The sequence below is a fragment of the Diaporthe citri genome (genome assembly GCF_014595645.1).
Source record: "Diaporthe citri strain NFHF-8-4 chromosome Unknown scaffold_16, whole genome shotgun sequence".
In the NCBI taxonomy this organism is placed as follows: Eukaryota; Fungi; Ascomycota; class Sordariomycetes; order Diaporthales; family Diaporthaceae; genus Diaporthe; species Diaporthe citri.
Window position 1 is genome coordinate 80,184 of NW_025064861.1, and position 17,616 is coordinate 97,799.

The 17,616-nt window shown below is 26.3% G+C and overlaps 1 protein-coding gene across 1 annotated transcript; it reads left to right on the top strand.

The window, feature by feature from the left end:
- Positions 1-2,357: 2,357 nt before the first annotated feature.
- Positions 2,358-4,611, top strand: INS49_005240 (uncharacterized protein; the record flags this gene model as incomplete). The annotated part of the gene is made up of 5 exons (XM_043166024.1): positions 2,358-2,385; positions 2,450-2,835; positions 3,908-3,941; positions 4,264-4,411; positions 4,512-4,611. 5 exons carry the CDS (start codon positions 2,358-2,360, stop codon positions 4,609-4,611), a joined length of 696 nt encoding a protein of 231 aa, XP_043017283.1.
- Between the last annotated feature and the right edge of the window lie 13,005 nt (positions 4,612-17,616).

Here is a 17,616-nt window from a genome sequence, read left to right on the forward strand (position 1 = left end):
AGGGCGGAGGGTAGCGGGGTTACGAAGGTACGAGGCAGTGCTCATACTCATCCTCACCTTTGCTAAGCGTAGCGAAGATTAATCAGGGCTTGCAAGGGGCGCTGTTTGCTGCACTTGATTTGGTACGGCAAATGGATGCAATATGTTTCTCGTGTGGAGATTGGTCCGTAACATACAGGTACCTCAATCGTGCTAATCCGCATTGGATTGTGTGCCTCCGGGTGCATATATGATGTAACTCAGCCAAAATTCAGCCAAGGCACGCTCAAAATTCAGTACAACCTAGTGTACTGCTCTGGTTAGATTGAGCGAAGCAAAGAGCAGTCTGTTGCGGGGTTGGGTGACTTGGGTCATTCTTTGCTACCCTTGTTCCTGTTCACTCCGTCGGAGAGACCTCGAATGGCAACCGTTCCAAGGAAAGGCCCCCAAATGGAATAAATACCCGGGACGAATGGAGACTCATCCAAGAGCTTGCGGACGGCTTTACAATCCCAATTTGTATGAAGCGAACCCGCTTATATTAAGTTTTCTCAACGCCACACATATTCGTCCTTTCTATAGGCAGAAAAAGCCAACCCTCATCCTGCCAGTCAATTTTGCTGCTTTACATTCTCGTCTCTGAACTTGGACGAAAATCACATCTTTTCCTCATGACCGAAAAGCACGGCGTCAAAAATTTCCTGTCCGTCAAACGTTTCTTTTTCCACCTCCAAAGGTCAAGCTACAAAAGCACTCGTATCTCCGAAGCGGTAGTCCGGCGATCCATTGTCGATCATCCACCGGGGCCGGTGCGATTGCCGGATTATAAATGCCGCTTTCTCGGCCCTTTGCGTCTCAAAATTTTCTCCTCGCTGGCTGGGAGTCGAATACATCATCGCCGCCAGAGAAACCAACCCCAACAGTCCACTCCATGCAGCTGCGTGCCCCAATGCGCTTGAAAACACACAACAGCCTTTTTGAGCGTCCGTCCTTTGCAGTTGCCAACCGACCAGGGCCGGTCCCGGAGTGACGACTTGGAAAAGACCTCCCGGCAGAGATGGCCAAGCCGGAGCCCGCGTTCCACGACCAGACTAATATCTTGCCCACTGGCAGGTTGATCATCGTCTTCAGCGCTCTGGCGTCGGCTCTCCTGATCACATTTATCGATCAGCAATCTATTGGCGTTGTCCTGCCCACTATCGGACGCGACTTGAATAGCTCGTCCACAATTACATGGGCCGGTACTTCATCGCTCATTGCCAACACCGCCTTTCAGGTGCTCTATGGTCAGCATAAATCTTCTCCTGCTGCGATTCCCTGATTGTCGTGTTTCAAAACGTTCTACAATATATCACTTTAGGACTCGTAGCAGGTGATTAACACAAAACAGGAAGGCTCTCGGACATATTCGGCCGAAAGGTGATGCTCGTCACATGCCTCGGGCTGCTTGCTCTCGGAGATCTCCTCTGTTCGTTCGCTAGGACGGGCCCGCAGTTCTTCGCCTTCAGGGGTATCAGCGGCGTTGCTTCTGGCGGCATTATGGCGCTCGCGATGATGGTCGTCAGCGATGTAACGACTTTGAAGCAGCGAGGGAAGTTTATGGGAATACTCGGCTCGTGTATAGGGCTGGGCAATGCAGTCGGGCCATTTATTTCCTCGGCTTTCACCGAGAGGGTCACCTGGCGGGCTTTGTTTTGGCTGCTCTGCCCCTTGGCTGTCTGCTCCGGGCTGATCCTCTACTTCCTGCTCCCGCCACAGACGATCCCTCCGGAGCCTCTGAGGGCAAAGCTGGCCAAGATTGATTATGCTGGAATCATGTTCAGCTCAGCCGGTACAATACTGTTTCTTATCCCTGTCTCAGGCATAGGCACCCAATTTCCATCTTCAAGCCCCAAAACAATTGCCATGTTGACAATTGGGTCCGTGTTGCTGCTTCTCTTTGGGTTAAACGAGTGGAAGGTGGCAAAGCTCCCAATGTTTCCACGTGAGTCCCGTACAACTGATGGCTACTTCTCGTGTTGAAAGCTTTACTAACGTGTCAGGTAGTCCGCCTTTTCAAGAAACCCGCATTAGCAGCCATGATGGTCCAGAATTTTCTCATTGGTCTCGCTTATTACAGCATCATGTACTACTTACCCATCTTCTATCAGACTGCTCGGCAGATGACAGTGATCCAGTCTGCCTTGCTGATCCTCCCCATTGTCCTACCACAATCGCTCGCATCGGTTGCAAGTGGACAGTATATGTCTAGAACCAATAGGTATGGCGAGGTTATCTGGGTTGGGTTTTCGTTGTGGGTTATAGCAGCTGCTGTAGAGAGTAGATTCTCGGGGGACTTCCCTTTGGCGGGTATCGTTGTAACTCTCATCGCGCAGGGAATGGGCGTTGGCTTCACCTTTCAGCCGAGTGAGTTCTGCGCATCAATTCCTCCACGACGCATCGGAAGACTTGCTAACTCAGTCTTGCACAGCTCTTGTAGCTGCCCAGGCGCACTCTGCTAAGCAGGACCGGGCTGTTGTGATCAGTTCGCGCAATTTCTTGCGCGCTCTAGGCGGCGCCGCTGGTCTCGCCATTGCCTCAGCTCTCTTCTCCAATACTTTGGTCGGGCACATAAACTCCGTATCAGCTGTCCCGGCGGACGTTGTGGATGAGATCAAATCTTCTGTATTCTCGATGCCAGACATCTCTGGCTTGACGGAGGAGCAACGGATCATCATCCTCGACACGTATACGAGGGCATCAAGATCTGTCTTCTACTTCTGGGAAGGATGCATGGGTTTATGCTGGCTGCTGATGTTCTTCATCAAGGACAAGGGTCTCCAGAGGAAGGAAGAGACGCAGGGAAATACGGTAACTGTGAGTCGAAGGGAACATGAAGAGTCCGGCTCGATTACTGTTTCAGGGGATGAGGGGGTTCCAACACGGGTGGGAGAGAAGGCGAACGATCTGAATGCTGCTTCAAGGGACGAGACTGAGAGGCACTCTGGTCAGCGATAGGTGCAAATTGACCGAAGTACCTAGATCTATGCGCAAGAGACTGTATTATGTGCGCCAGTAGCCCTTATAAAAAAAGAAGAAAGATCAAGGTTGATGAGTGTTACTTCCACTCCATCACCGTGAGCCTCTTGTGGAAAGGAAACTAGACATACACTGGAACTTGACTGCCTCCTAGATCTGGTACGCACGGGAGCTGCCGTATGTGCAGCAATTCACGGAGCAACGCATCAAGCACGATATCTTGAGCTGACACCTGCCTATTGAAAATATTACGAGTTTCGGAAGACGCTAGCGTACAGGATTCTCGTACCAATGCATGCAGGTGGGCCTTGCATTATCCATTCCGCTTCCTTCAGCAATCGGCCCACCAAAAACACTATCAAACCCTTGTCATTCCTTGTTGTCCGACCGCTGTTCATTTCTCAGCAGTTGGGAACACGCCGCTCTTCTGAAATAGCTTACTCGGTGTAGACGCTCGTATGACAAACTGCTGCCATAGAGTCGCATCGGGGCAGACCTGCAGGATTGCATGCGAACCATCACCATCTAGCCCGCAGGATCTCGGTTTAGTGAGCCGGTTGAGATGCAGGCGATCATCAAGCGTCGTTGAGGCATAAAATCCTTGTCCACAGACCAGATATGCAGTAGATTTTCACTAGTGAATGCTCATCAAGGAGATGTGGTCGGGTGCTCCTGCGGCCAGAAATGGCCAGAACATCTGTCTGGCGAGTACAAACGCATGCACGTGTGTGACGATTGCCCTATGCAGACAAGCTTCGCTTCTGAAAATTTCATGGTCCCATTCCTGTACCTAAGTGCGAACTATCCAATACCTGCTTCTCACCGGTGACCGCCATGTGAATCCTAAAGACGAAATCTTTCGGTGCGGCGGTCACTACAGCCACACGCCTAAATGCTAACCGCCACCGAGCCTGCCAAAATCACGGCACGCCTGCATAGGGCTGGTACTGATGATGGAATCTAGATTCCGTATCTAGCCTAACCACTACATGCAGGCTGAAATAAGTCCACCGACCGGGACTGGCAACGAGTATGGCTGATGTGAGAGTGACGGCCAAGCCGCACTGGAAAATACGTATATCAAGCTCGTCGCTCGTCTCCTCTGACGAATACAGCAGTGACCTTTTCCCTCAAAGACAACAATCACTTCCTAGTGCATAACCAGACCCTCGCTCGCTCGCTCGCTCTCTCCACAGGTCACAGACAAATACTTGGTCAAGATGCGTTTCCCCACCTCCTGGTTCTTGACAATTCCGCTCGCTATAGGCGGACTCGCCCTCTCGGACCAGTTCTACCTTACCGTTGTTCCGGAAGATGGATCGGACTCCTACCTAGTATTAATAGCCGTTGTTTCGCGCGCAGCCCTTATTCTCTCCTCGGCACTAGAGTACACGGCCCAGTTCACATTTAATGAGTATGTCCGTTTCCAATTTGATTGAACTGGTGTAAACCAACCCAATGGCCATGCACTCCCTAAGAGTGGGCCCTTGCTGACGCGGGCCTGATAAACGCAGAACTTCTGGCCGCATTTTTGAGGCGGGCTCGACCATAACTGGCAATGGGCCGATCATAGCCGGCAACGTTGTGCTATTCAACTATTACACCATGCTTTAAAGCTTTCTGGAAGATGCATGTATTTAGCTTATAGGCTAGGCTTTCCAGAAAGACATAAAAAGCGATCTTAATCTTTAAAGTAATCATATACTAATAAAGATCACATCTTATAAGTAAAAGGATAAGATTAATGTTTTTAAGTCCCTATAAACAATACTTCCCTTAGCTTAAAAACCTAGTTTTAAGAGCAAGAGGATTCCTCTTAAGCATTTTGCTTTATAAAATTCTCCATAAAATCCTTCTTTGCATTTACCATCCTGGCTAAATAAAGAAAATAAATGAATTATAGCTTGAATAAAGCCTTAATAAATATATTGGCGATATTATGCTTAAAATCTATATAAATAATTAAAATATTTTTCTCCTAAGTAATATATTCCTGAAGAAAATTAAAATAAACCTTAATATGCTTAATTTATTAATAGAATTTAAGATTCTTAAATAAATGTTTAATGGCGTTATTATTAAGAAAAAGGGGAACCTTCTTAATAGGTAAAGCGATCTTTAGGTTGTTAATAAACTATCTTAGCTATATAGCTTTGCATGCTGCCTTAATACCTGTAATTCATTTGGCTTAAGTTATAAAGAAAGCGGTTAATTTTTAGCGTTGGGAATACCATGAAATAAGAGCACTTACTAATATAAAAACTTATCTTATAGTAAATCATTGCGTTTTAAGATATATGGCATAATTAAAGTTAAAATAGCTAAAAAGATTAAGCGATTTTATTTATTAATAAAGCATGTTATAATACTTAATTATTATGAAATATTCCTAAATATAGTACGTAGCGTTAATATATTCTTATAAGGGATTAAAAGTAAAGCGTAATAGGAGGCTAGTGGTATATATAATATTAAAATGGGTTTAATTAGCAAGCTAATTCTTTAAGCTAATAAAAAAGGAAAAATAAGCAATATTATCCCTTAAGGCTTGCTTAAAGTTTAAGACTAGCCTGGCATTAGGTAGGAAAGGGGTTTATTAAAAAGGGAGCTTCTTTAGCTTAAAGCACTTAATGCAAGTATTAATATAATAAGCTTAATAAAAAAGGATCCCATTATTAATTTACTCTATATTTATACTAAAGTAAAAGGTATAAAAACCCTTATTAACTATCTTAAACTATTAAAATATAGCTTCTTTAAAATAAGCAGCTTTATCCTTATTTAAGGCGCTAATAAGTAGGTTATTAACTTATATAATAATAATAATATTATTTTAAATAAAGATATATTAATTATATGCAGAAATGCAAAAGCTAAAGTTTTGCATAAGGGTATTAAATAAAGTTTTATATTAAATGCATAGAAATTACTTTAATTTATATAAAGACTTTTAAAGGAAAAGAATTATGCCCTTATATTACGGTTTGAGCTTTGCTCATTGTGATTAATTAGTGGGCTTTGGCTTTATAAGAATAGGCTTCGGCGCAGGTGCAAACGGGGAGTAAACCTTTTTCTCTATACTTTAAATATAAACCCTATTTAAACACCTTATAACAAACAACCCAAAGCTAGCCCATAATATATATTTAAAGTCCTCTTACATTATAAACCTATAATATAATTATATAAAACCTAATATAACAAGACTTAAAAAAAATAATAGCAACTTATTAAGCTCTTCCTTATTTAAAGAAACTCTTATCTTAAGAATACCTAGCAACTTAACTAATAAAGATAAAAGTTAAGTTTATAATAAATAAAAAAATAATTAGCGCTAAAAGGACTTAATTCTTTTATATATTTAATTAGCTAAAAACTTTTTATAATTAATTTTTACCTTATATTAATTTTATAAAAATATTTAAAAAATAGTTAAAAAGCTTTTTAAAGAAGGTTTATCTTACGCTTAAAAACCCTTTTAAGCAAAGATATACTAAGCTTAGCTTAATTACGTTATAATAATGCTATAAAAAGAAAATAATAAAATTTCTTACTTAATTTAATTAATTAGCTTATATAGCAAAAACTTAAAGTTAACTAAATAAATGCAAAATATTATTAATAGCTAATGGCTTAACCTTTATAATAAAAGCCTAGCTTAATTATAAGGAATAGTTAAATATATTTAAGGCCTTTTATTTTACCTTACGGTAATATAAGGGCATTTTTAGCATTATAGCAAGGAAGAATAATACTTAACCTTAAAATAATAAAGCAATAAATATTAATATTATAGCGGTTTTAATAAGCGAAGTTAAGTATTTCGCATATAATTAACTTAGCTATTATAAGCGCAACTATCTTAATTATTATAAAAAAATAAGGATGCAGCTTTTATTAACTAAGGTTAATAAAGGGAAGGAGTTTATTTAAGGGGGCGTAAAATTTTTTTTTATAAGGTAAGGCTTAAAAGTAATACTAACTTAATGCCGGCTTAAGCTTAAAGCGAATTAATTATATATTAGCTAATTTAGCGCTATAAAAATGCTTAAAATTTAAGAAATTCCTATTAATAAAGCAGATTATCCGTAATTAAGCATTAATTAATTATAAATTATATAATAAATTTATGGTTTTAAGATTTTAAGTAAGAAAGCTTATATAAAAGGCTTGCATTAAAAAATTATAAGAATATTATTAATTTAGCCGCTAGCTTATACTTAAATAATTATTTCTTATTAACTTACTTTAATTAATATATTAAATTATAAAAGCTAAAGCATATTAATTATAAATAATAAGCTAAGCCTTTAGCATAATTAAAAGGCATTAAGGTATAATTAAATAGCTAAGTAAAGAGCAATATTTAATTTATAATTAAATTATAATATCCTTTATTTTTTATTATATAATTACCCTTTAAGGCTTACTATAAAAACTTAGAAAAGGAGGATATATTATAATTTAGGCTTTGCTTATTATAATTAGTTAATGGGCTTTAGCCCTATAAGAATAAGCTTTAACGCAAATGCAAACGGGAAGTAAACCTTTTTCTTTGCACTTTAAATATAAACCCTATTTAAATACCTTACAGCAGACAACCCAAGGCTAGCCCATAACACCTTAAGGACCTTAAAGCTAGCAAGAGGCTTTATATAAATTAAAACATTTAAGATATTATAAAGAAAAGTAATTTTAACGTCCATAAGGTAAATAAGCTATCTTAAAGTAATAAAAACGGTAATAAGGGTTTTATATAAGGAAGACTTAATAATAATAGCAAAGATTTCTTTATAATTAATGCCTTTCTTTTGCTAAAAGCCCTTTATAATAAGCTAAGCCTTATATTTATATTAATATATTCTTATTATAGGTTTAAAACCAACCTTGCGCTTAAAGATAATCTTACTAAAGAAAATGCTTTTTAAGCAGTAATTTAAAGTAAGAAATAAGTTTAAAAACGTTATTTTCTTAAAGGAATTTAATTTTATGGTTAATAGCACCCTATTATTCTTTAGCGTTAAGCATATATATAGCTTTAGCATATAAGGCAGGATTAAAACTATTCTTGGCATTATAGTCTTTAAGGGTTTTTTAATTTAAGTTAAATAAAATATTAATAAGGGCAGTAAATATAATAGTTTAAGCCTAGGTTTAAAAGGACTTAAAGGCATTTTTATATATAAATCCTTATTTAATAAATTTTGCAATATTATTATTAATATAAAGTTTATATATATAACGTTAAATATTTAAGTCTTTATTGCCATTAAACTAATTGAAATTATTAGGATTATTAAGGCATTAATTATTAAAGAGCTGTTATTTAGTGAAAATATAATAATAAAATCCTTAAAAGTAGGCATTGCATTAGGATTAAGCGCTGTAATTATTATTATAGATTTAAAAAACTCCCTTATTTAATAAGTAATTAAATTAAAAGTAAATATAAGTAAAGAAGCGCTGCTCCTTATAGGGGTAGGCAAGGCTAATCCTTTGCTAAATATTATCCTAAATAAAATAAGTTTAAGTTATAAGGATTAACTAATTAAGCTAAAAAGTATTAAAATTTTTTATCTTAAACTTTAAATTTTCTTTAGCTAGCTAATTATAAATAGCTTATAGGTTATTAATATTTAAAATGCGGATACTTAAAATTTAATGTTTAATGCTATGATATAAAGCATGCCATATATATAAGCATCCCGCTCTTAATATTAAAACTTTAATAGCTTTATAAGGAAAGTTAAATTAAAACTATATGCGCCATTTAAGTTCTTAAAATTATTTAAGGCTAAGTTCCTTAATAAGGCTTGGCTAAAAATAAGCAAGTTAAGCAATATAGGCCTATTGTTTGCTTTATTTCTTATAATTATTATATAAGTTTTAAAGGATTTATTTTTAATTTTCTTTTAAAATAATAAAAGAATCCAAGTATTTATCTGCTATAACGCCTAAGGTTTAATAGGCAAGGTACTAATTTTTAATTATATTGCTGTTTTTAAGAAAATAATAAATGCAAGTAAGTATAACGCTTATAAGACCTTAAGTAGAGTTTAAGATGCATTAATAGCAAGGTTAGTTTTAATAATACCTATTAAAATACTTTTTATTATAATTAATGCATTCCTTTAATACTTTAATAATCTTTAATTAATTACATTTCTTTTAATAAAAGTTAAGGTTATATTAATATAAGATAAGCCCTTCTTATTTAAAATAAAAGTATATAATATCCCTTATAAGATAAGATTAACATAATTATCCTTAATTGCAAAATAGCTTATTATATGCATATCTTAAATACTTAGGCGCTAATTTATTTACTTAAAAATATATTAAATACTTAAGTAAAAGCATTATAAGTATAAATAATTTCCATTATAATTTGCTCTTATTATTCTATAAGGGGCATAAGCTTTTATAATGAGAATAGCGATAATGCTTTAAATAATGCTATTATCCTTCCTACCCTTTTTCTTAATAAGTAATATGGAGCTAATAAGATCTTAATTATAGTTTTACCCTGCCTTAATGCAATTAATATAGTTATTATTACTTAAATATATTTAATAAATGCATTTGCATTAATAATATAATTGGTATTTTAAATTTATAGTTAATAAAATAAACAATGCCTTTGCCTTTTAAAGAATAGCTTAGGCTTAAATAGGAAACTTTTAAAGCTAATCATTAATAACATCCATATACCTTTTCCTTTATATCTAATAGGTATGGCAAGGGCGGTTTTCATTGCAAGTTAATGCATATAGGAAATAATTACTATATTTAAGGAAAGAGGTCTTATTAATAGCAAAGGCCTAAAATTGTAATTTTAGGTTTATTTCCTTTAATTAAAAGGATAGGTTCTTAAGTAATATCATTATATTATAAATAATAGGGAGTTAATTAATAAGTAGACTTTTTATGCAAAGGTAAATTATCTTAATTAAATAAATTTAAAAAGTAAATTATTTTAAGAAATATTGGCTTAATATAGTTAATATAAGATTAAAGTAGCCTTATTTTTAAACTCCCCTTGCTAAGGGGAATTATTATTAAGATTAATTTCCTTATTAAAATAAAACTACTAAGGATAATTAAGGTTAGTGAGATTATTATTAATAATTTAAATAAGATTAATTTTATTAAATAAGGCATTATTATTTAAAAAAAGGATAGGGTTATTAACTTTATCATTTAATAAAATAAAATAATTAGTATTATTAAAGGCGGGATTTTTATTATTATAGGAATCTTTATTATATAGGTTATTAAGGCCAGCACTTTATTAAACTCTTGCAATCCTAATGTAAAAGATGCAATGCTTATCCTTATTCCATATTTAATAAATGGATTTAGAGAAGCAATTAATAAAAGACCCAACCCAACCGCGGGTGCCATAGATCTTTAAGGCTTAATCCCAGCCCTATTTAAGTAAGAAAGTAATAAAGATACGGCTGCCTTAAATGCTTTTGCACTGGAAATAGGGGGTAATATTAAAGAAAGCTTTCCAAGGGGTAATCTTATTTTAAAAAGCCCTAATTAATGCATAATTCTTAAGCTAAATAACGTAGCCTAAAGTAAAGGGCTATAGTTATTTAAATATAATAATGCTATAAAGAAGTTTATATATATTGCTAATAATAATATCTTTAAAATATCCAGCAATTTATACCTCCTACATTATAAAAAAGGCTTTTTTATAAATAATATAATAAATACATTTCTTAATATTAACAGCATAATAATAATACATAAATGTAAGTTTAATATAAAGATGCTTTCACTATATCTAATTACTAACTTCCCTAACTTAAAACTAGCCATTAAAATGATAGCTATGGATAATACAATTATAAATCTTTTTAATACTTTTATAAAGAGCCTTAAAGATAGCAGGCATTTATTTAAGTTAAAAATAAAACTTAATTTATATATATTAAGTAAAGTTATTAATTATAAAAAGTACATAGCGAGTTTTATTATGTCCTTTAACAGAGTATAGGCTCTATTAATTAACATATAAAAGCTAGCCCTTATTGGAAGACCGTTAATTGGCTGGATTACGAGGGATTTTAATTAATGCTTTTATAATAGTATAAATTAAGTAAATCTTATATAGAAATGGCTTGATTTATACCGTAATTAAGGGGATCTTAGTGCTAACCTTAATAAGGTTAAGTATGCTCTATCATTCAAGATAATTAAGCTAGCGGTGCCATTCCTATATTGAATGATTAAAGTTAATTAGGGCAGCTATAGGGCGATGGATTTAGGTAGGTACAAGCGGGTTAAGAATAAAGAAATTGTTTAATTAAACTGCAATGATAAGGAAATTACTATTCGCTAATTAAAGAATCACGCCTTTAACGTCTTATTTACTATAAAAATTTGCCTTATTAGCAAAAAGGGAAAGCAAAATAAGGTTGCAATATTAAAAACGAGCCACCCAAATAATAGGGAATAGGTTCTGCTAAACCCTCTTAAGGACAACTTAAGAAGGAGCTTTAATGCAATAAAGAAGGAAGATAAGAATAAAAGGGAATTAAAGAGAAAAAAGATAAATATTTTAAAAATTCTTAAAAAATAAAAAAAGCTTAATTAAAGCATTAAATATATAAGAAAAGAAAAAAATTAATTTCTTAAAAAAATATTTAAAATAAATATAAAAGCTAGCTTTTTATAATTAATTAAAATTTAATGCAATATTATTTCTTATATAATTCTTTATACTTATTAATATACCCTTTTTTAAGCACTTTATAATAAATATTATAAAGATTATTAAAATAAAACTTTACTATTTTTAATTAAGCCTTTAAGTTTTAAAATTTACCTTATTATAATCTTAATTATTATTACTATTTTTAGTCCCTTATTTATTTATTTTATTATAACTTTTACTTTTTTATAAAAGCTTTAAATATTCTTAAAACTTACTTAATAATATATTTATTAATTATATTTTTTTAATTATTAAAATTTATTTTAATAATTAGCATTAATATAATTATTAAAAGTTTAAATATCTTTATAAAATAAAAAGTAAATTTATTCTTTCTTTTAATTATTATATTAAATATAGCATATTAATTTTATTAATTTTTACTTTTATTTCTTATAAAGCTTTTTCTTTTACTTTTATTTTTTATAGTATTTTTACTTTTAATATTTATATTTTATATTTAATTACTTAATTAGCTTATTTATAAGCTTTTTAAATTATTTCTAAGTAAATTTTATTATTATTTTAATTATTTTAAATTAGCTAATATACTTTAAGTTTTATTTATATTTATTATTAAAATAAATAAGCAAGAAAGATCTTTATATATATTAAGATAAGCATTTTTTATTAGCTTTAAAATATCTTATAATATAATGCTTAAGTTAAAAGTTTATTTAATTAAAGTTTTATTAAATTAATTTTAAGTTATTTAAAGGTTTATACCTTATTATATATTAAATATTTAAAATTAAATTATTAAATTAATTTATATTAAAGATATTATTTTCTTTATATTCTTTTAATAATTAATAATAATCTTAATATATTATAATTTAAATAATTATTACTAAATAATATTTCTTTATAATAAAAGCTTACTTCTTACTTTAATTACTTTTATATTATTAATTTTAATAAAGGAAATTAATATAAATATTTAAATAACTTTATTAATTTTATTAAGCTTTAATTAAATAATAAATATTTAAATAATAATATTAATAATAGCTTTAAATATTTTAAAGTATATAATTTTAATTAAAAAAGCCTTAACTTAATTTTATATTTTTTAATTATTTTTTCCTTAATTTTCTTTAAAATAATTTTTAATAAACTTAGCAATATATTATTTATAAAATACTTTATTAATTTATCTTAATTTTAATATAAACTCTTTATTAAAATCTTATATTTTATCTTTTAAGATAGCTATTAAAAATTTATAAATAAACGCTTTAATATCTTTATTTATTTTATTTATTTTATTTTTTAATATAAAATTTTTATAATAAGTAATAATTTTTTTATTTTATTAAAAATTATTATTATTTAATAATTAAATATATAAATAAGTATAATAATAAATTTATAATTCTTTATTAATTTATATTATTAATATTTCTTAAATAAGATATAATTATAATATAAAGATTCTTTAAATAAGAATATAATATTTTAAAAATTAAAAAGTTATTAAGTTATAAAAGCTATAATATATTAAATTCTTAATTTTTTATATTTATAAAGCATTTTTTTTATATTAAAAAAATTAAAAGCAAGAAAGACTTATATTATTTTATTAAATTTATTAACTTAGTTAATTTTTTTAGCTTAAGGTAAAAATTAATATTTAAGAAATATTCTTATATTATCTTTATAAGCTTATTATTAAACGCTATTTATTTTATATTAAAAAATAATAATTAATTAAAGATTTAAAATTATTAAATATTATTTAAATAAACCTTATTTATAATAATTCTTATTTTAAAAAAGTCTTTAAAAAAGTTAATACTTACTTTTTAAGCAAAGTTTTATTAATTTTAAATATTTATAATATTTAAAAATTATAATACTTTATTAACTAAGTTTTTAAAGTTATTAAAGTAAGGAAGTTTTATAATTATTAATGCTAAATTATTCTTTTTTAAATTAATAAATTTAATTATTAAAATTAAGGCGTTAAGGTTTTAAAATATTTTATAATATAAAAATAATTAAAAGCGTTTCTTTATCTTGCCTTTTTAATTAAAAGATATTTTAGCTTTTAATTATAAAGAAAAAAAGTAAAGAAAATAAATAATAAAATAAAGAATAAGTAATAAAAGTTAAGTAATAAAAAGAAAAGATATAATAATAAAAAGAGCCTTGCATTTTTAAAAATTATTATATAAATAATTAAGATAAAGAGGGTTAAAAATAAAGAAAAAATATAATTAATATTTAATTATAATTTAAGGCAGCTTTTATAAATAATTATTACTTATTCTTAAATAAAAATTAAGTAAGAAAAAAGATTAATATATTAAAAATATATTATTATTAAAATAGCTAAGTAATAGCTAACCTTTAACCTTTAATTAATAATAATATAAAGGTAAAAAAAAGAAAAAAAAAGAAATAAGAAGAAAATTTAGTTATAAATAAATAAATATAATAATGTATATAAGCTAAAGTAATAAAAGCTAATAACTTACTATTCTTAAGTTAAATAATTATATTAATAAAAAAAAATAATAAAAAGGCTTATAAGTTATTATTAAAAGCTATTAATTTATTATTTTATTAATAATTAAAAAAAAACAATATATAATCTTTTATTTTTCTTAAATAATAACTAATTATAAAATACTCCCTTTTTAATTTATAAATTTATTAAGTATAAATTAAAATAAATTATTTAATTAAAATTTCTTTATAATAAAAAGATAAATAACTTCTTTATAAATAAAGAATTAAAAATAAATAACTTTTTTTTAGTAATAAACCAACCTTAATTAAAAGCAAGATAATAAATTACTTCTTTTAATAATAAAATAGCTTATTATTAATATTACCTACTTTTTTTTATTATAATAACTTTATATATATAAATTTCCTTTCCTCCCTTAAGTTCTTCCTTCTTTTTTTTCTTAATATTCTTTTAATTTTAATTAACCTTTAAATTAAGCTAAAATTAAAATAAAATATTATAATCCTTTTATTTTTAAATATCTTTTTATAATAATATCTTTATTATTAAATTTTTTTTAATTAAAATTAAAAATTTAATATAAAAGAATTTCCCTTTTTCTTTTTAAGCTATTTATTATAATTTATAAGCTAAATAAATTTTAATTAAAAGTATTTATACTTTCTTTAAGCTAAAAGGCATTTTTAATAAAAATTAATTTATTAAAATTATTCTTTATAATACTTTTATAAAAAATATTTATATATATAAAATTATTAATATTAAATAAAATTAATATCTTATTTAATAACTTATTAATTTTACCTTTAAAAAGGTAATTAAGGAATTATTTAATAAATTTTTTAATAAATTATAAAAAAAATAATTTTTAAATAATATTAAGAATTTAATTAAAAGCTATATAAATATTATTATTATTAAGAAAAGTAATAAAGCTTTTTATAAAAAATATATAATAATAATATATAATTATTTTAATTACTATTATTAAATAGCTTTATTTATAGCTTTTTATAGCTATTAAAACATTTCCTTTTATAAATATTGCTTAAAGCATATAAGTTGCAATTTCTTCTTAATTATAAATAAAAACGTTTTTATTATAATTCCTTTCTTTAATTACCGCTCCTTATATAATTTTTATAATAACGCTTATGCTAATTATATTTATTATATTAAAAAATTTAATTATACTTTTAATAAATATAATAATATAAAAAAAATATAAAAAGCTATAATAATTAAATAAATAAAGTTTAAAAATATATTTAGCTTTATAATTATTATTAATAAAATAATATAGCTTAAAAAAATAATTAATTTTAATATTATTTAAAATAAAAAGGTTAATATTATTTAAAGCTAATAATTATAATCTTATAATATAAAATTCTTACTATGCTAATTATAAAAGTAAGCTTTTAATAAAATATAAATAATAATTAAAGCTAAAAAAAAAGAAAAGTAAATTAAATTATTAAAAAAAAAATTTTTAATTTTAATAAAAAAATAATAAATAAATATATAATAAATTTTGCAATATATTTTTTAAAATATAATATTTTATATTTAAACCTAAGGCTAAATTTAATTAAGTAAATAAATATATATAAAAAGAAATTCCATATTATAATAATAATATATATATATATATATATAAGAAAAGATACCCCCCCCCCCCCCCCTTAAATAAATATTTAAGCTAAGATTTAAAAATATTGCTAAGCTAATTATATTAAGAATATTAAGGATTATTTAATTAAAGTAAAAAAAAAAATATTAATAAACTATAAAAGCTTATTTCTTAAGTTCTTTTATTTTATATATAAGTATATTATAAATTTAATATCTTAAATATTAAAATTTAAAAAATTTAATAAATTTAAGCTTATAAATAATTAATATACTTAAGTAATAAATAAAGATATATTTAATTAATCTTAATAATAATTAAAGTTAAGGTTATTTAAGATAAGGTTAAATAAGCTAAATTTTATTAAAATATTTAAAAAGAAGTTATTATTTATAATAACTATAAAATTAATTTCCTAAAGTAAATAAGATTTAAGTTTCTATATTTTAAAATAATTAATAAATCTTTTTAATTATTTTAATAAAAATATACTTAAAAAGTAAATATTATTAAATATTTAAAATTTATAAATATTAATTATAATAAATTTTATAAATAATAAAAAAATTAAATTAATAATAAATTAATTTTTAAAATAAAGAATAATTAGCTTTCCTTTACTTATTAATAAGTAAAATTAAATTATTCTTTTTTAAGAGAATAAGTTAAAAAAAAACTATAATATATATCTTATTATATAGCTTTCCTCTTATAATTAAAAATTAATTTAATTACCGCCTTTATATTTTATAAAAGATTAAAAAATAATTAAAGCTAAATATTAAAAGCATCTTAAGAAAATATATTTAAAATTTAAGTTTAAATACGCTATATAAAAATAATAATCTTAATTAAAATAATTAATTTAAAGCTATAAAAAAGATAAAAGGAACTTTTTTTATAAAATTTTTTAAATAAAGTTTAATTAATAAAGAAAGTATAAAGTAAAATTTATACTTAGCCTTTAATTCCTTTATTAAATATCTTTTTAATAATAATTATAATAATAAAGTACTTATATTTAATAATATTATTAATATAAGAATTATATATTAAAATTATAATTTTTTTAACTTTAATTATTAAGAAATATTAAATAAATTAATTTATATTTTCTTATCCTTTATTTATTATTATTTTTCTTAAAAGCCTTTATTTAAAAAGAAATTTTTAAATAAAGAACTTTTTAATATTTTTTAAGTTAGCTACCTTAAAAAGTATAGCTTTAACTTATTTTATTAAATTATATTATTTATTAATTAACTTATTATATCTTTAATTAAAAAATAAATATTAAATATTAATATAAATTTTAATAAATAATTAATTTAATATAATTAAAATAATTTTATTATTATAAATTTAAATATCCTATTTATTATAATAAAAATAATTAATAATAACCTTTTTAATATTAATATATATTCCTTTTTAATAATATATAGCTTAAATTTAAAAATAAGTAATATTCCTTTTATAATATTTAAAAAAAATATAGCAATTCTTAATAATTTTCTATCTTTAATTAAAATTATTAATAATTTATTATTATAATAAATCCTTTTTAAATTATTTTTAAAAAGTTCCTTTATAAATAAAGAAATAATAAGTTTTTTTATAAAAAAATAATTATTATTATAATATTAAGTTTTTAAAATAAATTTTATAATAAAGATATTAAGCAATCTTAAGTAATTCTTTTAATTAAAAATAATCATTAAGTAATAATAATTTTTAATTAAATAATTAAAATTAAGATAATTAATTAAAAAAAGCATTATA